The sequence below is a fragment of the Convolutriloba macropyga genome, chromosome 5 (assembly GCF_964194025.1).
Source record: "Convolutriloba macropyga chromosome 5, txConMacr16.3, whole genome shotgun sequence".
NCBI lineage: Eukaryota > Metazoa > Xenacoelomorpha > Acoela > Convolutidae > Convolutriloba > Convolutriloba macropyga.
Window position 1 is genome coordinate 32280589 of NC_134472.1, and position 24246 is coordinate 32304834.

A 24246-nucleotide genomic window follows, 5' to 3' on the forward strand; every position below is an offset into this window, starting at 1 on the left:
TGACTTATTCGCTTATTCTATTTTCAAAAATATAGAAATTTCATCGGGTCAAGGAGTTGTTCAAAGTGAACCAAATTGATATCCCAGACTACCAGTACTTTTTAGGTTGTTATGCAAAAAGAACGGTCCGCCTAACTTTCCTAGAAAAAAAGTTAGTTTTTCATACGGAAATTTGCTATTATTTCAAATAAATAATTTTAAAAATAGGTCAATTTCGTCGGGTCGAGGAGTTGTCCAAATCAAACCAAACTCGGTATGGAGAATCCCATAGGTATCTAGAGTGTAAAACAAAAAGAATTTCTGCTATAGCTTGCCTAGAAAAAAAGTTAGTTTTTCATACGGAAATTTTGACTTATTCGCTTATTCTATTTTCAAAAATATAGAAATTTCATCGGGTCAAGGAGTTGTTCAAAGTGAACCAAATTGATATCCCAGACTACCAGTACTTTTTAGGTTGTTATGCAAAAAGAACGGTCCGCCTAACTTTCCTAGAAAAAAAGTTAGTTTTTCATACGGAAATTTGCTATTATTTCAAATAAATAATTTTAAAAATAGGTCAATTTCGTCGGGTCGAGGAGTTGTCCAAATCAAACCAAACTCGGTATGGAGAATCCCATAGGTATCTAGAGTGTAAAACAAAAAGAATTTCTGCTATAGCTTGCCTAGAAAAAAAGTTAGTTTTTCATACGGAAATTTGCTATTATTTCGTTTAAATTGCAATTATTGAATTTTAAAAATAGGTCTATTTCGTCGGGTCAAGGAGTTGTCCAAATCGAACCAATTTTGGTATGGAGTATCCCCTGTATATATAGAGTCTAAAACAAAAAAAAATTTTGCTATAGCTTGCCTAGGAAAAAAGTTAGTTTTTCATACGGAAATTTTGACTTATTCGCTTATTCTATTTTCAAAAATATAGAAATTTCATCGGGTCAAGGAGTTGTTCAAAGTGAACCAAATTGATATCCCAGACTACCAGTACTTTTTAGGTTGTTATGCAAAAAGAACGGTCCGCCTAACTTTCCTAGAAAAAAAGTTAATTTTTCATACGGAAATTTGCTATTATTTCAAATAAATAATTTTAAAAATAGGTCAATTTCGTCGGGTCGAGGAGTTGTCCAAATCAAACCAAACTCCGTATGGAGAATCCCATAGGTATCTAGAGTGTAAAACAAAAAGAATTTCTGCTATAGCTTGCCTAGAAAAAAAGTTAGTTTTTCATACGGAAATTTGCTATTATTTCGTTTAAATTGCAATTATTGAATTTTAAAAATAGGTCTATTTCGTCGGGTCAAGGAGTTGTCCAAATCGAACCAATTTTGGTATGGAGTATCCCCTGTATATATAGAGTCTAAAACAAAAAGAAATTTTGCTATAGCTTGCCTAGGAAAAAAGTTAGTTTTTCATACGGAAATTTTGACTTATTCGCTTATTCTATTTTCAAAAATATAGAAATTTCATCGGGTCAAGGAGTTGTTCAAATCGATTTAAACTCGGTATGGAGAATCCCATAGGTACCTAGAGTGTAAAACAAAAAGAATTTCTGCTATAGCTTGCCTAGAAAAAAAGTTGGGTTTTCATACGGAAATTTGCTATTATTTCGAATTATTTTGCGAGTATTATTTTAAAAATAGGTCTATTTCGTCGGGTCAAGGAGTTGTCCAAACCGAACCAATTTTGGTATGGAGTATTCCCTGTATATATAGAGTCTAAAACAAAAAGAAATTTTGCTATAGCTTGCCTAGGAAAAAAGTTAGTTTTTCATACGGAAATTTTGACTTATTCGCTTATTCTATTTTCAAAAATATAGAAATTTCATCGGGTTAAGGAGTTGTTCAAAGTGAACCAATTTGATATCCCAGACTACCAGTGCTATTTAAATTGTAATGCAAAAAGAATGGTCCGCCTAACTTTCCTAGAAAAAAAGTTAGTTTTTCATACGGAAATTTTGACTTATTCGCTTATTCTATTTTCAAAAATATAGAAATTTCATCGGGTCAAGGAGTTGTTCAAATCGATTTAAACTCGGTATGGGGAATCCCATAGGTACCTAGAGTGTAAAACAAAAAGAATTTCTGCTATAGCTTGCCTAGAAAAAAAGTTGGGTTTTCATACGGAAATTTGCTATTATTTCGAATAAATAATTTTAAAAATAGGTCTTTTTCATCGGGTCAAGGAGTTGTTCAAAGTGAACCAAATTGATATCCCAGACTACCAGTACTATTTAGGTTGTAATGCAAAAAGAATAGTCCGCCTAACCTTCCTAGAAAAAAAGTTAGTTTTTCATACGGAAATTTGCTATTATTTCGTTTAAATTGCAATTATTGAATTTTAAAAATAGGTCTATTTCGTCGGGTCAAGGAGTTGTCCAAATCGAACCAAATTGATATCCCAGACTACCAGTACTATTTAGGTTGTTATGAAAAAAGAATGGTTCGCCTAACTTTCCTAGAAAAAAAATTAGTTTTTCATACGGAAATTTGCTATTATTTCAAATAAATAATTTTAAAAATAGGTCTTTTTCATCGGGTCAAGGAGTTGTTCAAAGTGAACCAATTTGATATCCCAGACTACCAGTGCTATTTAAATTGTAATGCAAAAAGAATGGTCCGCCTAACTTTCCTAGAAAAAAAGTTAGTTTTTCATACGGAAATTTTGACTTATTCGCTTATTCTATTTTCAAAAATATAGAAATTTCATCGGGTCAAGGAGTTGTTCAAATCGATTTAAACTCGGTATGGAGAATCCCATAGGTACCTAGAGTGTAAAACAAAAAGAATTTCTGCTATAGCTTGCCTAGAAAAAAAGTTGGGTTTTCATACGGAAATTTGCTATTATTTCGAATAAATAATTTTAAAAATAGGTCTTTTTCATCGGGTCAAGGAGTTGTTCAAAGTGAACCAAATTGATATCCCAGACTACCAGTGCTATTTAAATTGTAATGCAAAAAGAATGGTCCGCCTAACTTTCCTAGAAAAAAAGTTAGTTTTTCATACGGAAATTTTGACTTATTCGCTTATTCTATTTTCAAAAATATAGAAATTTCATCGGGTCAAGGAGTTGTTCAAATCGATTTAAACTCGGTATGGAGAATCCCATAGGTACCTAGAGTGTAAAACAAAAAGAATTTCTGCTATAGCTTGCCTAGAAAAAAAGTTGGGTTTTCATACGGAAATTTGCTATTATTTCGAATAAATAATTTTAAAAATAGGTCTTTTTCATCGGGTCAAGGAGTTGTTCAAAGTGAACCAAATTGATATCCCAGACTACCAGTACTATTTAGGTTGTAATGCAAAAAGAATGGTCCGCCTAACCTTCCTAGAAAAAAGTTAGTTTTTCATACGGAAATTTGCTATTATTTCGTTTAAATTGCAATTATTGAATTTTAAAAATAGGTCTATTTCGTCGGGTCAAGGAGTTGTCCAAATCGAACCAAATTGATATCCCAGACTACCAGTACTATTTAGGTTGTTATGAAAAAAGAATGGTTCGCCTAACTTTCCTAGAAAAAAAATTAGTTTTTCATACGGAAATTTGCTATTATTTCAAATAAATAATTTTAAAAATAGGTCTTTTTCATCGGGTCAAGGAGTTGTTCAAAGTGAACCAATTTGATATCCCAGACTACCAGTGCTATTTAAATTGTAATGCAAAAAGAATGGTCCGCCTAACTTTCCTAGAAAAAAAGTTAGTTTTTCATACGGAAATTTTGACTTATTCGCTTATTCTATTTTCAAAAATATAGAAATTTCATCGGGTCAAGGAGTTGTTCAAATCGATTTAAACTCGGTATGGAGAATCCCATAGGTACCTAGAGTGTAAAACAAAAAGAATTTCTGCTATAGCTTGCCTAGAAAAAAAGTTGGGTTTTCATACGGAAATTTGCTATTATTTCGAATAAATAATTTTAAAAATAGGTCTTTTTCATCGGGTCAAGGAGTTGTTCAAAGTGAACCAAATTGATATCCCAGACTACCAGTACTATTTAGGTTGTAATGCAAAAAGAATGGTCCGCCTAACCTTCCTAGAAAAAAAGTTAGTTTTTCATACGGAAATTTGCTATTATTTCGTTTAAATTGCAATTATTGAATTTTAAAAATAGGTCTATTTCGTCGGGTCAAGGAGTTGTCCAAATCGAACCAAATTGATATCCCAGACTACCAGTACTATTTAGGTTGTTATGAAAAAAGAATGGTTCGCCTAACTTTCCTAGAAAAAAAATTAGTTTTTCATACGGAAATTTGCTATTATTTCAAATAAATAATTTTAAAAATAGGTCTTTTTCATCGGGTCAAGGAGTTGTTCAAAGTGAACCAACTTGATATCCCAGACTACCAGTGCTATTTAAATTGTAATGCAAAAAGAATGGTCCGCCTAACTTTCCTAGAAAAAAAGTTAGTTTTTCATACGGAAATTTTGACTTATTCGCTTATTCTATTTTCAAAAATATAGAAATTTCATCGGGTCAAGGAGTTGTTCAAATCGATTTAAACTCGGTATGGAGAATCCCATAGGTACCTAGAGTGTAAAACAAAAAGAATTTCTGCTATAGCTTGCCTAGAAAAAAAGTTGGGTTTTCATACGGAAATTTGCTATTATTTCGAATAAATAATTTTAAAAATAGGTCTTTTTCATCGGGTCAAGGAGTTGTTCAAAGTGAACCAAATTGATATCCCAGACTACCAGTACTATTTAGGTTGTAATGCAAAAAGAATGGTCCGCCTAACCTTCCTAGAAAAAAAGTTAGTTTTTCATACGGAAATTTGCTATTATTTCAAATAAATAATTTTAAAAATAGGTCTTTTTCATCGGGTCAAGGAGTTGTTCAAAGTGAACCAAATTGATATCCCAGACTACCAGTAATATTTAGGTTGTAATGCAAAAAGAATGGTCCGCCTAACCTTCCTAGAAAAAAAGTTAGTTTTTCATACGGAAATTTGCTATTATTTCGTTTAAATTGCAATTATTGAATTTTAAAAATAGGTCTATTTCGTCGGGTCAAGGAGTTGTCCAAATCGAACCAAATTGATATCCCAGACTACCAGTACTATTTAGGTTGTTATGAAAAAAGAATGGTTCGCCTAACTTTCCTAGAAAAAAAATTAGTTTTTCATACGGAAATTTGCTATTATTTCAAATAAATAATTTTAAAAATAGGTCTTTTTCATCGGGTCAAGGAGTTGTTCAAAGTGAACCAAATTGATATCCCAGACTACCAGTACTATTTAGGTTGTAATGCAAAAAGAATGGTCCGCCTAACCTTCCTAGAAAAAAAGTTAGTTTTTCATACGGAAATTTGCTATTATTTCAAATAAATAATTTTAAAAATAGGTCTTTTTCATCGGGTCAAGGAGTTGTTCAAAGTGAACCAAATTGATATCCCAGACTACCAGTACTATTTAGGTTGTAATGCAAAAAGAATGGTTCGCCTAACTTTCCTAGAAAAAAAATTAGTTTTTCATACGGAAATTTGCTATTATTTCAAATAAATAATTTTAAAAATAGGTCTTTTTCATCGGGTCAAGGAGTTGTTCAAAGTGAACCAAATTGATATCCCAGACTACCAGTACTATTTAGGTTGTAATGCAAAAAGAATGGTCCGCCTAACCTTCCTAGAAAAAAAGTTAGTTTTTCATACGGAAATTTGCTATTATTTCGTTTAAATTGCAATTATTGAATTTTATATAATGGTTTATATAATTGTTTTATTTATTGTTTGCTTTTATTTTCTTTGGAGATAGAGTTTAGACCTGGTTTTTTGGCCAGTGCTTTGCTCAAAAATCTCCTATAGTTGAATGTTCATAACTCCGCCGTAGCCGGTCCCCAGCCCGGTTGAGATAAGGAGGAGGGAAACACACCCAAATCATAATGGAAAAATCTCATAAGTTGATTTTTTAAAATCAAATTGAGATATTTCCGACACTACTGTAGCTAAATTTATAGACTCATTTAGTGCATCTGATCAGACTACCGCGTGCTTTCGAGACGGTTTAAGGGCCGAGGATTTTGCCCAAAAATAACGGGGAAAAGAGTGTAAAGAGTGTAAAAATAATATTTTTACACCGTTAGTGCCCTTCTATAACTAAGGGTTTAATAACGGGGAAAAGAGTGTAAAGAGTGTAAAAATAATATTTTTACACCGTTAGTGCCCCCCTTATTAAGGGTGGAATTACATATTAAAGTGTAATTTACGGGTGTAAATTATAGAAAAAGAGTGTAAAAAAGAGTGTAACAATAAGTTTTAACGGTGTAACAAAGAGTGTAACAATAAGTTTTAACGGTGTAATAAAGAGTGTAAAAATAAGTTTTAACGGTGTAATAAAGAGTGTAAATTTAAGTTTCAACAGTGTAATCAAAAGAGTGTAAAAATAAGTTATTCCACTCTTTTTCCACCGTTAAATCTTAAAATTACACCGCTAAAATTACACTCTAACAGGGAATTCCACCCTTAATAAGGGGGGCACTAACGGTGTAAAAATATTATTTTTACACTCTTTACACTCTTTTCCCCGTTATTTTTGGGCAAAATCCTCGGCCCGGGTAGAGCGATGGGAAAAAATCAATTTGGCATCAAACGAGATAAGTTTAGATGATAATAGGAAAGGCCAAAGCAATGACTTCCCTACAAAAACTTTGCTCAACTTTTTCTGAATGTTTCGCAATTGAAACTGACGCTTGAAATGTTCAATCAGCACGATGAGAACACGGCAGGGTAGAACACGATTGCCAACCTGTTTTTTACTTTTTCCCTTTCTTAGGTCTGCCAGTGCGTCGTCTTCTTCTCTTCTTCAAGGGTGCCTTCATCACCAGTATCAACAGCAGCATCAACGTCGCCACCAATGAAAACAACAGCGCACACCACGGCATGAAAAATGCCCAATTCACCTTTAAAGTACTCAAATAGTTTCTACCACAGATTTCCATTACACGCTTCAAGCTTTTACAAAAATTCACCGCTAAAAGATTTCCGGTTTATGACATAATACCGTGCAAAAATTGATTGAATGTGCTGATAACGGTTAAAAAATTAACGCAATTAACCGTAATTCTTCCAAGAATTCGACTCTAACCGAAAGTCGCTTACAAGAAAGATTTCGCCGCATCCATCTTTTCTGACAAAATTAGGTCAGGGTTGCTGTCAAGATAAGGATGCTCTATATAGAATGATTGCAAAGAAAACAAAGTTCATGCCCTTTCCAGGGAAATGACCCCCCCCCAACTAGACTGTTAGTAAACTACGCAATTAGCGTATTTGATAATGCCTTAGTAGCCCGTGGCACTTGTTAATATGGGGGCTTATTTTGGCCGGGGTTTATTCCCTTGACCCCGGTAGTCTTAAATTGAGGTTGATGGTTAAATTTGGTTTTTCGATAGTTTTTCGATAGTATACATAAAGAAGGATTTCAGCTGACATTTTTACTGTAAGATACAAAAGTGGCACCAATAAAAACGATAAATGAAAATCATTAAGATTCAAAAACTTTTTTGAGAACATTTTCAACTTGTTATTGCTAATCAATGGCGTTCGTCTTCTGAAATTATACAAAATCGAAATTTCACAAACTAATTTAGAGAACACCAATACTGATCGTTATTTGAGAGAACGGATTATATATGATAACGGATTTATGCTTAGACAAAAAATAGAGTCCTTTATGTTTCTCATTTTCCCAAAGACAATTGGCAAGTAAAATGATACACTAAAACCTAAAGTGTAGGTTAAACTAACGACAGTAGGATTTTTTTTCAAAAAACAAAACGAGGAAAACCTTCGCCTCGTTCTTTCTAATAATAATGTATAGATTATAAATTATAATCAGCTAATCAATTTGAATATTATTTTCAATTTGAAATTTCGTTTTCATTTTTTATATTCTTTCAAATTTCCAAAACTTTAGAAAAATTAATTCTCTTTATATGTATTATTTTTTGTATATTTTATCAAAGAACATTCTTCTGATTAACGTATAACATATAATTTCATGCTTTAATAAGCCTGTTCGCTCCATCAACAATTGATTTAGTACTCACGCAGCACCAAAAAAATGAAGTAAATTCTATTTCGCATATTTCGCATTAAAAAATTGAAAAGTATGGTTTTTACAAGGAAGCGAAGGAATTGCTGTTTTAATTGCTTGCCAACCGCAAACAATATGTTAAAAAAATGAATTTTTTTCTGATTGTGAAATTGTGAATCACGGTGTGCCACAGGAAACTGCTTTAGGACCACTCATTCTTCTTTTATATGTGAACGATTTTTCATCTATAAAAAACAAAACGGAGAAAGTAATTGAATTCACAGATGACACAAGTAATGTCTGTGGTGGAAAAGAAAGTAGCCTACATTGAAAAACAAAGGAAACTTTACAGAGAAAAAACAGAAGAATTTAGAGATGAACACACTAACCTTGAATACAAAATAACCAAATAAATTTTTTTCTCGTAAAATAATTCTTATTTCGGATCTATTTTTATATAAACGCAAAGTTCTCACAACAACGAGTTGTTGCAGATACCTTGGTATTCAAATTGACAGGAACCCTTACATTGATGAGGAGCCGAATAAAGCCTTAAAAAGATGGCTCATGTTATCCAATCAGTATACTTAATAAGAAATCTAATCCACTTGACGCGCGCATTTTTTTTCTAAAATCACTTGTTCTTTCACACTAATCGTTTTTGGCAATCTTTTTCTGAAATTTATCTGCAAAAAAACTATAAAGCCTTAACACACAGATTAACTGGGGTGTAGGGTGTGGTTTCTACGCTAAAAGAATGACAAAGCGAGAGATCTAATAATACAGACATGGATGCTACCAGCTGAGCTAAAAAAGCTAACTTTTCGCTAATCAAATTTCATTACAGTATAGCCAGACAAAAAAATTCTGAAAGTTTTCTGGGGTGTCTGAGTCTTCATCAAAACACTCAAACCGAACAATTCGAAATTAGACAGAATGTCACAACCAACTTTCGAATGAATTCGATTCTTCATTAACGCGTACAAAAATGGATTAAGTTACCACAATGGCTTCGGTTGGCAAAATAAGAAAACTTTTTTAAGAAAACGTTGAATGATTTCTTGCTCTCACAACAGGAAAAACTCCTTTGAATAGTAACCTGGAGCCATCAAAACTTATGTAGAAGAAAATTTTATGATTTCATTCTCTAAGAGATTGGATTGATATTCATTATTTTGCTTTGACGATTTGAAGCATTTTTTTGTTTCAAGTATAGTTAACCATATGGTTAAAATTTTTAATTTACTTGTTGCAAAAAAAGAAGCTCACGCCAAATTTTTTAGTGTTATTCGTCCGACGTTAGTCTGTTATGTTTTCGCTTAGTTCTATGCTTTGCGCATATTTGCATTCAAAGCTTAGATAGAACTGAGTTTATGGTTTGTCACGATTTTACTGTTAGTCTATTCCGAAGCGTAGCTAAGGTTTTAAGGGTGAAACAAAAACGTTAGGGGCGAGTAGGACAAAAAATCTTGTACGAGCACGTTTATCTTTATGAAAGGCCCTAGGTTTGCGTCCAGTTGAATCTATATTATCTTCTTAATCTTAGATGAATTTTTCTGGCTCATAGCTCCGGGATAAAACTTAATATGCAAAAGCACATTATGCAATCTTTCTTGTCTGGTTTTAATGTTACAAAATTAAGACAAGGAACAAAAGTTATACCGTTGTGGATCCCCCTTGTCCATTCACGGCTTTAGATGCAGCCCCCATTACAGACAGAGCTGCCACTTTAGTGTATAGAGTCGATTTGGGTATTGTAGATGGTGCCATGCTAACTGTGACCAGAATACAGCCAGTTGTCAATAGCACCACTGAAATCATCAACAAAATGCAAGTTAAGTTGCCACGTCTGCAGAACGGGCGTAGGATACAATACGAAAACTCGAATGGACGAAAACAGTTTAGGTAGACATGAGGCATGTTCTTAGATTTAAAAGAAATTTGGCGACCACCACTTCAAAACAAGAAAAACCGTCACTTGAAAACCTACCTGACGCACTCAAAGTTTAATTTTAGGCAAAAATAACATAGAACAAAACATCAGGAAAATGTAAAAAAAAGGTATTTGTCGTTTTGATCTAAACTATTGAGCTATTGGTGTAATAATATGAGAAAAATTACCATTTAAAAGCTTCTCTCCCAATATTTCTGACAAGGAAACATTTACCTCAACCAGTTCGTTTCAGCGGTTCGAGATCTGTCCGGATATTATGTTTTTGCAGATCAGTTTTGAAAACTCATATCCGCTATTATCTTACCGTTGAATTAATAAACATACCCGGCAGATTGCCGGAAAATAGCCGCCGTTGATTCCAATAAGCATGATTGGGATTGAAAGAATAGAAGATATTGAAAAAAAAAGATTTTTGTACAAAAACATTTTTTAAGTCCGATTTATTTTGATGGTATTTCGTAGGCTTGATGGTAGGCTACAGGGGCTACTATCAATACCAATAAGCATAGGAGATGGTAACTAAGACTTATAGGAACGACATTCACATAGCGGGCATCTAAAATTGGGCTTTATGAGTTTATCCCGTTTCTATTTCTGACTTCAATTTTTTATTATGACTCTGTTCATTTTGAATTGCTTTGCTGAGCAACTGATGTTCAAACTCACTTTTTGCAGAATGAGAGAAGAGAGAAACTAGCCTAGAGAAGTCAAAAAGATTTCACGTAAAATGTCGAAAAAGCGGCAAAATGGTAAAGCGAAAAAATGTTCGACGAAGTAAAAAAACATAGCAGGACAAGTCCTGAAATACAATCCAAGTAATTGAATGAAAGACAGACCTAATGAACCTGACCAGCAGATCAATTGAACAATCCCAGCCAACAAGACAAAATCTCGAAAGTTGAGAAACTAAAAGAATCAAACAAACTACCCAAAAAAACGATCATTGCTAAAACCCTTGAAGCTTTTAACTTGAGCGCCATATATGACTCATTTCAAAATACTCATTAACTCACGCAAAAACCTTGAAAGAGATGAATCTGCCACTAAATGTAGATAAACTGGACAAATATGACAAATGCATCAAGAAACTGAGAAGAGAAAATTTAAAGAAAATTTCCAAAAAAAGGGCTATAAAAACATTTTTTGACTCTGGAGTTCTGTTTTGTAAAACGTCTACAACATTTAAAAAGTTTTGTTGGCCAGTAAAGATAGTTAAACTCAGAGAATGACACAAAAATTTGAAAACAATCGAAAATTATAAATTGCAAGCTTTATTTTAAAAATTCCCTACAATTGCAAAATTAAAAAATTGGAAACAATTTTATTGCCCCTAGAAACTATGTAGTAACATACTAGCTAACCCTATAGGAGATTCCCTGGCCACTGAATAAAAACTTCAAAAATTTAAAGAAAAAAATTGCAACTTTGGTAAAAAATTGGTAAAAGATATTAAAATGTTGAATACCATTCCATGGCAAAAAAATATGTTCGGTAAACTGTTAGCAAACCCTAGATGAGGCTTCTTGCCCCCTGGGGCTGGAAAACTTGAACAATGATAATAAATGTCAGAAAATTTGAAAAAAAACAAGTTTGATTAAAAAAAAATCATAAAGTTAAAATGTTTAAAACCACTTCATTACCACTAGAAACTATGCAATAACTTATTATTAAACCCCAGAGGAGCTTTTTTGACATCAAAGTTTAAAACAACTCAACAAATGACAAAAAATTTCAAACAATAAGAAAAAATTAGTATAAATTACCGTGTTTATGTTTGGAGTAGCAATAGATATAGCGCTTAAAGTGGCCGTAAAAAGCAATTACCTCTTGCAAAGGACCTTTATCAACTTTAATAAACCTCAATTTCAGACTGCTCTAACAAAAAATCCAAAAAAATGACGCAACAGTGCTAAAGATTTCATTATTTTAGGCTCAAAAACTCCCAAAAATGACCTTTTAACCTTGAATTACGGCCTTCCCAGTAGCTTCAACACTCTGAGTACTTGAGGGACTACTAACCGCGGGCCTCTAATGAAACTTGATGCCCGCTGAGCTTTACCTGTTTATCCCGTTTTGAAAGCTCAAAGTCATGAATACAGGTGTGAAAAAATCTTACAAAAATAAAAAAAAGACAGATCACCAATACAATCCAATTCTTGAATTGTAAAAAATAGGAGCGCTATAATAGCCGGCTGAGAAGATGAGGGCGGCTATTAATAAAAATAAATTATTTACTGGTGTCTTTACAGAATCAATAGAGCACTTACAATCTTGATAAATACACTTCAAAAAAAAGCACCAGTAAGATCGCCATTAGACCATAAGGTCCGTTTTCAGTCGTCTCATAGTCGGAAGAGAAATTTCATAATTTTTATTTCAAAATTTGTTCAGTGGAGATCGAAAATAAAGTGATAGCGAGAAAAAAACAAGGAAGTTTTTTTTAAAAAATGTTTTCAAATTGGCCAGATTTTTGATGAACAAAGTTTCTAATTTAAGCCATAAATTAACCTAGTGAGTTGTTCATTCAGTAAAAAATAGTTTTCTAGCTTTTCGTGAGCAAAACTTTTTAACTGGACCACTCAAATATTTCACTTTTGTTATAGTCATGATGAGATCTTGAAGATTGCATTTTTATGAACAGAAGAAAACTATAGCCAGTCCTTTGGGAAATTTCTTGTGATTAAAAATGTTGCAAAAGAAACCTTGTGAGCAAAAGAAACCAAGGTCAACAAAATAGATATAATGCGTCTAGTTTTCTCAGCCGTGTTTTTTTTCAATAAGTTGATAGAAATTTCGTTCTAAGTTTAGGTTTCTTCCCAGCAGGTGTTTATCACAGACGAGAATTTTCAGCACAGTTATCGAAAATAATTTCATCCTCGGTTTGTTGGTTTCGTCGCTCGTTGCCATAGACCTGCTTTTGTGTTCTTGAGTTACTTGCACTAAATAGGAAAAATTGATTCCGCGGGATTCTAGATCTTCAATAGCGTCATTATGGTTTACAGTTTGTTAGAAAAGCCAATTATCATTTCAGAAACTAATTAACCTTAAAATAGTAGATTGTGATTACCGAAGGCAATTCCTAGCTAGTTTCTGAGTGTCCAAATCATGCTGTGAAACTCTCTAATTGAAATGAGCAACTTTACCATTTATGGTCTTTCGAAAATTGACTAGCATTGGACGACTAGAATATATATATATATATATATATATATATATATATATATATATATATATACATATCTTTTTTAGTAACTGATTTGATAACTACTGCAGGGGAAGAATAAGGCTTTCAATTACTCATATGACGGCAATCTTCATTTGCTTCAACTAAATTTAAAAATTAACTTAAACATTTGTTATAGCCAGAAAAGTTTGAGTTCATTATGTTAGCGTTGCCGTGCTAAAATGGGGTTAATTTGAAGTTTTTTCTTTGACTCTGTAGCAATCTAATCAAATAAACATAAATTCCAGATCACAATCTTTGTTAGTCAGAGAACATTTTGTTGTCTTTTTCGAGAACTTTTCTAAAAAAAATAATTAGGAATATTACGTATATTTTTATCAGGATTTCCAGAGATCTTAGATTTAACGCGAAGTTGGTCATTGTTTTACGCCGCACAAAAAGTTTCTATTCATGCATGAAAAAGGGCGCGACTGCTTTCGAACGATGCTTTTTGCAAGTTAGCCAAGTTAATTGTAAATCACAAAACTGATTGAAAAATATTTTCGACATTTTTAATAAAACATTTCTATCTGTATGTTTTGAGATGAAATTTTTGGCTGCCACATAAATGCAATCAAAACTTTCAAGGCAATTTTCAAATTGGGTCAACACCGCTTCAAAAAATGTAACATAATTGACCAACGTCGGGCGAATTGCTGTCAAACAACCGGCGAGCGGTTGGCTTTGCCAGTAGATAGCCATGGTTTAGTGAGGATAGCTTTAGCTTAGTTGACGGGGAGTGAGGTGAGCGCAACTTGGGTGGGCGTGATGCTGCACCGAGGGGGCTGATGGGGGCAACAGAGGGGGTGGGTAACGGTTGTATGGGGACTTTTTTGCTACGGTCCCCTTACTGCTGCACCGGGAGGGGGGAGGGTGCTGCTGGGGGGCAACATTTGGGGGAGGGGTGGGCAACAATGGCAGGGGAATTTTCGGCCCCTTACAGCCTAAACGATGGGTAGGGGTGGGTATTGAGGTAGAAGTGGGGGTAGTGTTAAGCGAGAGGGGGCTGATGAGGGGTGTTGTGAGGGTCAACCTCTAAAAGCCGCCCTTCACAGCATAAGTACAAATCTCCAAAGCAGTTTCTGTGAATCGTTTACTTGGAAACTAGTGAGCTGAACGGCTCTAAGCGCACTTAATGCCCACTGAGCGCTACCTGTATATCCCGTTTTTGAGGACAAAAAGTCAAAAGGGTCAGATGAAAAATCAGTCAAGCGAAAACCGACAGGAACAATACAATTGCTGCAAACTTCGTTTGCGAGCAGTTAACAAGAAACGTTGAACAAAAGCCCTATCCATTTGTACTTGTTATTGCAAAAACAACGCGTAGAAAACATGAATGTCCCATTTTAATAATTTGGCGTCCATTTGTTTTTGTGAGATAACCATTATTGGATAACCTGTAATGGCAACCAAAACAGCATCTTAAGCCCAGTTTTGGAAACAATAACATTTGCACGTCAAATTCAGAAAGAAACCTCAATTTATAAAGTGAATGGATGTTTCAAAATGAATATGCCGTTACTTATGTTACTCAATTTACAGATGTTTATAGAAATAAATTATGACAACACTGTCGAAAACTAACCAAGTGATGTTATATTGTTCTATTGTAATGGGTGGCTCGCTGGTGTTATTAGTAGCTTAACTCAGTTAAACTACTGATCGATGAAACTACTTTTTAAGCGCTTCAGCTGGCAGCAAATGTTTGTACCTTTTGTACTTTTATGCAAAAGCCCAAACTTTAACATATAGCTTACATATAATCCCAAGTTTTTTTCTCATACATCAATTTTTATTCTTTTTTCAAAAAATTTTTGTGCTTTTTCAATCTGTTGGATTTCCACCTTGTGTTAAATTCGTGGTATCATCTGCAAAAGGCATTAATTTGATCTTTTGCAACAACTTGTAAGGTGGAGCCAAGGTAAAAGAGAGAGAGAGAGAGAGAGAGAGAGAGAGAGAAAGAGCAATTGGCACAAAGTTGATCATTGCGAAAAACTTGTACTAATTTCCTTTATCGGATTTTTTTTCGATGCGTGCACTACAAGTTGTTTTTTAACTGAGAGAAAAGAAGCATTAATTTAATAATTTTTCCACAAGGCCGTTTTTTCTTGTTTTTTAGAAGAATTACACAATCGGTTGTGACCAACGGCTTTTGAAAGGCAATGAAATCGACCAAACCCATACTTTGTGTATCTATCAAACTGTTCAACATTTTCTAAACTGATAATGTGGAGTTGTGTGCGTGAACGTGTAGCCCAAAGCCGAATAGCTCAGATGAAATAAGTTTTTTTAAATGAAATCAAGCATTTTGTGGTACAAAGCTTTTTCAATTACCTTGCTTAGGGATGGCAACAGGATAATTGTTTAATAATTTGAGGGGTCCTTAGAAACTCCTTTTTGTGCACAGATATTATTTCAGCAGTTTTAAGACAGACTAAAACAGCATTCTTGTATGCTCTTATTTATCAATTTAACCAAACAAATAGTAAAGACTCACGCCGAAATAACTAAAATCAATTTTTATTCATAACTACATCAATTTTTATTCTTTTTTCAAAAAATTTTTGTGCTTTTTCAATCTGTTGGATTTCCACCTTGTGTTAAATTCGTGGTATCATCTGCAAAAGGCATTAATTTGATCTTTTGCAACAACTTGTAAGGTGGAGCCAAGGTAAAAGAGAGAGAGAGAGAGAGAGAGAGAGAGAGAGAGAGAGAGTGAGAGAGAGAGAGAGAGAGAGAAAGAGCAATTGGCACAAAGTTGATCATTGCGAAAAACTTGTACTAATTTCCTTTATCGGATTTTTTTTCGATGCGTGCACTACAAGTTGTTTTTTAACTGAGAGAAAAGAAGCATTAATTTAATAATTTTTCCACAAGGCCCTTTTTTCTTGTTTTTTAGAAGAATTACACAATCGGTTGTGACCAACGGCTTTTGAAAGGCAATGAAATCGACCAAACCCATACTTTGTGTATCTATCAAACTGTTCAACATTTTCTAAACTGATAATGTGGAGTTGTGTGCGTGAACGTGTAGCCCAAAGCCGAATAGCTCAGATGAAATAAGTTTTTTTAAATGAAATCAAGCATTTTGTGGTACAAAGCTTTTTCAATTACCTTGCTTAGGGATGGCAACAGGATAATTGTTTAATAATTTGAGGGGTCCTTAGAAACTCCTTTTTGTGCACAGATATTATTTCAGCAGTTTTAAGACAGACTAAAACAGCATTCTTGTATGCTCTTATTTATCAATTTAACCAAACAAATAGTAAAGACTCACGCCGAAATAACTAAAATCAATTTTTATTCATAACTACATCAATTTTTATTCTTTTTTCAAAAAATTTTTGTGCTTTTTCAATCTGTTGGATTTCCACCTTGTGTTAAATTCGTGGTATCATCTGCAAAAGGCATTAATTTGATCTTTTGCAACAACTTGTAAGGTGGAGCCAAGGTAAAAGAGAGAGAGAGAGAGAGAGAGAGAGAGTGAGAGAGAGAGAGAGAGAGAGAGAAAGAGCAATTGGCACAAAGTTGATCATTGCGAAAAACTTGTACTAATTTCCTTTATCGGATTTTTTTTCGATGCGTGCACTACAAGTTGTTTTTTAACTGAGAGAAAAGAAGCATTAATTTAATAATTTTTCCACAAGGCCCTTTTTTCTTGTTTTTTAGAAGAATTACACAATCGGTTGTGACCAACGGCTTTTGAAAGGCAATGAAATCGACCAAACCCATACTTTGTGTATCTATCAAACTGTTCAACATTTTCTAAACTGATAATGTGGAGTTGTGTGCGTGAACGTGTAGCCCAAAGCCGAATAGCTCAGATGAAATAAGTTTTTTTAAATGAAATCAAGCATTTTGTGGTACAAAGCTTTTTCAATTACCTTGCTTAGGGATGGCAACAGGATAATTGTTTAATAATTTGAGGGGTCCTTAGAAACTCCTTTTTGTGCACAGATATTATTTCAGCAGTTTTAAGACAGACTAAAACAGCATTCTTGTATGCTCTTATTTATCAATTTAACCAAACAAATAGTAAAGACTCACGCCGAAATAACTAAAAATTCGTTACTAATCCAATCACTAAAAGTTGAGTTCTTGTTTAAAAAAGATTATTTATTGTTGATTATTCAGTAGTCTCCAGCTGAAAAGTGAAAGTTCTTTTGGGTAATTGATAAATCTGTCTTACATTTTCCCAGTAAAGTTTGGGTTACTAGGCGTGAAAGCAAATTTCGTTTGCTACGGATTTCGTTATCATCGTTAGTATATATGGCGAGCATTCTATGAGCACAATTTCTTTTTTTAACTAAAACTTTCTGAACTGTTCTTCAAAAAATTATAATTTACAGAGTTTTCCGCTCATCTGGACTTGCCTCATCAAAAATTGTAATATGATGCAGCTTTATTCACACCATGAACTTTAAAGATTTTGTTTTTTTCAGCTTGACTAATTATATTGGCGAAAAATAGAAAAGTTTAGTTTCTTATTATCTATTAAAGATTGAAAACTACGGCAAAAGTAAAATTTATCCATTTTAAAGGATAAAACGGTGGAACGCACTTCCACTAGCAAAGCTTAATAAATGCTAAAAGTCAATTTTAAGGTTTCTACATTATTGAATCGTTTTGATAACATATGATTGAGACTTTTTCAAGTCAATTTGATTAACCTTGAGGATCTAGTGTTCTGTAGTTCGAAATTGGAGTGACCTGATTGTTTTCTTGTACTGATGGTGGTACGCAAATAAGATACCAACGTTAAAGTGACCCTAAATAAAACGTTTTCCTCGACGCGAAAAAAACTTTTATTCCTCGACGCAAAAAGAACATTTTCAAATATTTTTTTATTAACAAATGTACTTTTCATTTCTTTGTTTTTTTTCTAGTTTTCGCTATCAATGGTTCATAGTTATCAGTGAATCAGGCTTCAATTAACTCGATTACAGCTCGTTTGGTCGCTAGGGTTTCTACATGACAACAAAGATGGTCATGATAAGATCCTGAGGATTGCACATTTATAAAAAAAAACGAAAGCTATAGCCAGATTTTTGAGAAGGTTTCTTGTGGTTAAAAATGCTACAAAAGAAACCAATGTCGACAAAATAGATATACCGCGTCCAGATTTCTCAACGTGTTTCTTTTTAATAAGTGGATAGAATTTTTCATTTTAAGTTTTTTTTCACAGCAGTTGTTGATCCCAAATGAGCAATGTCACCACAGTTATCACCGCTTTTGTGTTCTTGATTTGGTTGCACTAAATAGAATAAAAATTGATTTCCCGGGATTCCAGATCTTCAATAGTTTCGTTATGGTCAACAGTCTGTTAGAAACGCCAAACATCCTTTCAGAAACAATTTTACCTTAAAATTGTAGATCGTGGTTACCGAAGGCAATTCTTAAAACGCTACTGAATTTCGAAATAATCTTGTGAAACTCTACCTTTGAAATATACAAATATACTAACAAATGGTTTTCCGAAAATTGACTAGCTTTGGTCGACCATTATATGAATCAATTTCTCAGCAAAAAAAACTCAACAATAACTGCCGGGGAGGCATAAGTTTTCAAATTACTCAGATGAAAACACTCTTCATTTGCTTCATTTAAACTTATTAATTAACTAAAACATTTGTTGAAGCCCGATAAATTTGAGGCCAATATGTTATATTTGCCGTGCTATAAAAGGGGTAATTTTTTATAGTGTTATCTTTGAATTTGTAGCGCTCCAATTAAATGACCAAGGTTTCCAAATTGGTACCTTTGTTAGTCAGAGAAACGATTTGTTTGTCTATTTCAAAAAGTTTTTTCACGAAATAATTAAGAGTTTTACGTATTTTCTCAGCAGGACTGAGATCTTAGTTTCCAACGCGAAGATGATCATTGTTTTACGCCAGAAACACAAAAAATTAAATTTATTCATGAATAAGAACGCAACTGATTTCAAACGATGCTTTTTGCAAGTTAGCCAAGTTGATTTTAAATCACAAAACTTTTTGATGAACCTTTTTAGTTCGGCGTATTAAATATAAAATTTCCGAAAATCTGTATGTTTTCAGATTCAAATTTTGGCTGCAACATGCATGCAATCGAAGTTTTCCAGGCAATTTTTAAAATTGGGTCCACAATGCTTCAAAAATATAACATAATTGACTAACGTCGGGCGAATTGCTGTCAAACGACCGGCGAGCGGTTGGCTTTGCCAGTAGCTAGCCACGATTTAGTGAGGCTAGCTTTAGCTTAATTGAAGGGGCGTGAGGTGAGCGCAGCTCGGGTGGGCGTGATGCTGCCCCGAGGGGGCTGATGGGCAGGGGTGGGTATTGGGAGTAGAAGTGGGGGTGGTGTGAAGCGAGAGGGGGCTGATGAGGGCTGTTGTGAGGGTCAACCTCTAAAAGCCGCCCTTCACAGCATAAGTACAAATCTCCAAAGCAGTTTCTGTGAATCGTTTACTTGGAAACTAGTGAGCTGAACGGCTCTAAGCGCACTAAATGCCTGCTGGGCGCTACCTGTTTATCACGTTTTTGAGGACAAAAAGTCAAATGGGTCAGATGAAAAATCGGTCAAGCGAAAAATTGCATTAAAAAAGGGACTAATTTAATTGCTACAAACTTCGTTTGAGAGCTATTAACAATCAACGTCGAATAAATGCGGTCTAGATTTTTACTCGTTATCACAAAAACTATGCGTAGGAAACATAAATGTACCGTCATAATAGTTTGCCGAGAAATTTTTTTAATCGGATAACCATTATTGGATAACCTGTAATGGCAACAGGTTAACATCGGGCGAAATTTCGGAAACAATAACATTTGCACGTCAAATACAAAAAGACGTCTTAATTTAAAAAGTGAATGAATGTTTCACAATCAAAATGCCGTTACTTAGGTTACTTAATTTACAGATGTTTATAAAAAGAAATAAGAATTTTGAGTAAAAGCATTTTGAGTAAAAGCATTTTCTAATGAAAATTTCTGATTAGAGATTATTAATGCACAAGAATTACAGAGCAACTTAGTATTCTGAGGCCTTATAAACTTATCTTTTTTGTTTCGACAAAATCAAATCTGCCAGACAAGAAACGACGGTCAAATCAGAAAACTGTACAAAAAAATCAGAGTCACTGAATTAATTATTAAACGTTTCCAAATTTGCTTTCCAAATTTTGTACCCTTCAATTGTACCAGTCTGGTGAACGCACTAAAGTCTGGACATAGGAACTTACAGTCTGCAACGATCTGGACATAGGCTCATTCCATTCACAGTATAGATTTCGAGTTTTTCATAAGACGAGGTCTGCACTAGGTCTGTCTCGCGTAATCAAGTTAATAGGCCTTACCTGTACATATAGCACCGCATAAGTTTAAGATTTTCCTTTCTTCTTTTTCATCTTCAAACATTTCGTAATATGCAAAAGGATGAATATAGCCAGCAGAAGGGCAGCTATAGCTCCTAAAGACAATATGACACCTGCCGATATGTTGATCATCTTGAATTTCTTCACATCTGATTGCAGAGGTGTGTTCTTGCCGAAGAACCACCCTGAAACGCAACAACAGATCTGTAATGTGAAGAAAACAATTTTGAAATTTCACTAGTTTCACTAGGATTATTAAACTGCGCCAAATAGCGCACACGCACAGAAATGTAAAGCATGGTTTGAAAATTTTTCAGACCCAGGTTTAGGCCTCCGCTTACGAAGACTGTTTAGTCTTGCTGCATTTGCTGCTTCAGTGTGTACAGAAGCATCAAAAAAAATTTTAAAAATCCAGGATTGCAAAAAGCAGGCTTATGAAAAGACTTTTGCTCGACCCATAAAAAGACTTTTTCCTCTTCTATAAGTAGGAACCTGGACTGTACAATTATAGTCAATAAAAGACCCCCCTTCGAATTTTCGAGTCTTTTCACAAGCCGAGGTCTAAACTTGGGACAGCCAGCTGATGGAATTCGAAACTAATTGTAACGTTTTTGTCGACAACTTTTGCGCGTAAAGATAATTCCACTTCAATAGACTTTCACATGCTTTCAAATAAGTTGACGGCTAAACCAGGGAAGATTAAACTTCGCAAAAACCGAAAAGAACCTAACTTCTGAAGCCGAAAGATTGTTTGTGTCCTCCATTTTGGCACATGCAACCCAGAGACCCAGCACACGTAGCCATTGGGCCACGACGCAGTTATCATCATGGGCACATGGCTGAGGCAAGCCGCCACAAAAGCCAGAAAGAGAAAAGCAGTGGCAATAATAAGGAACTTTCTCTTCTTTCTCATTTGTTTCTTAGTCATCTGACGCGATTCCTCCAGTTTTAATTAATTATCGTTCCTTTTCTCAATTGATGGTCAATCAAACTGGTGCGTCGCAATGCAGAGAGATTTTTTAAAATCAACTTCCGGCCATGAAATTTGCGGTCAGAATCTCCCAGGCTATCTACCCAAATGTCAAGTGACTCGCATATATAGTGTACCTCATAGGACCGGAGCATTAGCGAACAGGAGTGATTATGATAGACAGCAATTGGCGGTCTTTACTCATCCGTTTTTAATAACATGTTAGAACCTAATTCTTGGTAGCCCGGGGGAATTCTAATTGTGTGAGAGGGTAACTGAGTAGAGCATTGTACTAAGACTAGCTAGGAAAGAAATATAGTCTTAGGAGGTCAAATAAGGGTAACTTAGACCAATGCGCAGTAAAAACACAAATTCACTGCGAACATTTTGGAAGTGCATTTCTATTAATTAGATAAAGTACTGGACTAAGTTAATGTGCCCCGATTGCGTGATCTTTTGCCCTCGATGCTCTTTGTTTATTAGACAAGTGCTTTTCGAGCAAAACGATAGATCGAGTAAAAAGATTAATGAGCTTCTCTATCATCAATGTCTGGATTATCGAAAAGCAGTAGGTAAATCTGGTTAGACCACCTATGTACAAGGCTTATCAATAGTCCAACAAAACAGTACATAGCTGTTGTGCTAAGTTAATGACTTTGCCATCCTCTAAGAGGAGTACTCCAACAAAATTACAAACAAATATTTTGCATCGAAATTTGGTTATTTTAGTTAAGACTAGTTCTTGATTATGTCAACTTGGCATCTTGTATAGTGGAATCGTTGAATTCCGCTCTTTAATGTGGCTTCTCCTGGGCAAGGGGGGTTGCTACCCAATCAAAATCTTCATCCCAGGAAGATCAATAAGGATTTAATCTCTTTAACCAGTGGCGACTCTACAAAATATATTTCATAAAATTTGTTAAACCCAAAATTTTTGCATATCAAAGATGAGAGAAAATTCGATTTAAAGAAATTAACTGGGTTCTATTGTGATACTCCAATCACTATAAACACCAAAAACCGTAACATTTCACGTTACTTTTTTGACCTAGCACAGTGCAAAGAAAAAACAAAGAACAAAACCAACAAACCAATCATGTTTTACTGTCTTTAATGGTTTTAAATGTTGCTGTTAGTCTAGATCTGATGTTTCTGAAATCAAGCGTCCAATGACTATATCTTTGGGTGCTAGAAGTCTTAAGAGATTTAAAAAATGGTTCTTTCCCATTATAGCCCCTCCCCCAGCTTAGTGATCAGATAACCTATAGCCCCCCCCCCCCTCCAATCATGGTAATTATACCATAATGGGGGGCAATAATTTCACCGGGGGGGGGGGCTATAATTGGAAAGACCCAAAAAAATATTTCTACGATATTTTTTCAAAATCTCCATAATTTTTATATATGAAAAGCGTTTGTCTTTTCGTCTTATTAACTGATAAGAAGTTGATCTTCTTCTTCTTTAAGATTCTCCTTCTTTCAGAAAAGCACAGATTTTCAAATCAGTTCATTGTTTTTGAAAGCTGTTTTCAACTTTTTCATTAAAAAAATTCTTGATTTATCAGAGCAGTTTTCATCAGAAGTGGCCAAACAAAAAAAAAAAAAAGAACATTGTTAATTTCCTCTGGTACACATAAGTATAAAAAGCAAATGGTAAAAGAGGCAATGTAAAGTTAAGAATATAACATTATGTAAAATTATAAAATCATTAAATTACTTAACTAAAAATTTGACCTTACATTATTAAAAAATGGCCTAAAATGCGAACATAAAATGTTCTCACAATTTTATATGTACATCGTGAAGATTAAAAATTAAAATTAAAATCTAATGCTCTCAATATCATCTTTAAAATCAGTTACTTTTGGGTCCTTCAAAAATTCTTTCCAAAAATATTCTTTCAGTTGTTTTTTTAAGGAAGCTTTCGATGTTGTTTTCAGTCTAATATTAGAAGGCAGACTATTATAAATTGGAATGGCTTGTGCAATAAAAGAATCAGTTAAAAACTTATTGTTCTTTCTTATATCGAAAGTTACTTTTTTTGACCTGTCATGTTGTTTTATTCTCATGGTAGAGAGAGGTTCAATTTTATACGCTGGAAGATCGTTGCTGAGTAAGCGAATAAAATATTTTGAGCAACGATATTTCAAGAGAAAAGAAACTGGTAGTATTTTGTTGCGAAGTTTGAGATCTGTAGACCGATCGTATTTTCTCCTATTAAAAATGGATTTTATTCCCCAATTCAATTGTTTTTCTAAAGTTGTGAGTAATGACTTTTGCAACCCTATCAGAATTAGAGCGGAATAATGTAGATGACTTATTACTATTGCATTAAGTAATAAGACTTTCGTTTTCTGTGGTAAACTTTTACTTAGTGTATTCAAAACTTTTATTCCACAAGCCATTCTCTGAAGAATCTTTTTCACTTCTCCATCAAATTTTAGTTTGCTGTCTATAATTACGCCAAGATACTTCACACTATTTGATTCTGCTATTCTTTCATTGTCAACATTCAGAACAGTATTTGTTAACCTCTTCCTGGTGCTGAACACAATATATTCTGTTTTTTGTTTGTTCACTACTAACTGGGACTTTGCAAAAAAATCAATAATTTTTGAGATGTTATGTTCAAGTTTTGTTTTTGCCGATATTTCATCAGTGTCGGATGTAAAAAGAAAAGTGTCGTCTGCGTACTGTACAACCGTGCAATCCTCTTCAACAATCTTTGCTAAAT

General features: G+C 34.0%; 1 protein-coding gene across 1 annotated transcript in view; it reads right to left on the minus strand.

Annotated features, from left to right (window-relative positions):
* LOC142339954 (uncharacterized) overlaps nucleotides 1-21612 on the minus strand; it is a 48327-nt gene extending 26715 nt beyond the window's left edge. Inside the window, exons 1-4 of the mRNA XM_075390324.1 lie at nucleotides 21275-21612; nucleotides 20526-20728; nucleotides 9678-9826; nucleotides 6729-6882 (exon numbers count right to left, since the gene is read on the minus strand). Coding sequence (XP_075246439.1) covers nucleotides 6736-6882; nucleotides 9678-9826; nucleotides 20526-20728; nucleotides 21275-21471 — 696 coding nt within the window. The 5' untranslated portion in view covers nucleotides 21472-21612 and the 3' untranslated portion in view covers nucleotides 6729-6735. The remainder of the gene's footprint in view (nucleotides 1-6728; nucleotides 6883-9677; nucleotides 9827-20525; nucleotides 20729-21274) is intronic.
* Nucleotides 21613-24246: the final 2634 nt, after the last annotated feature.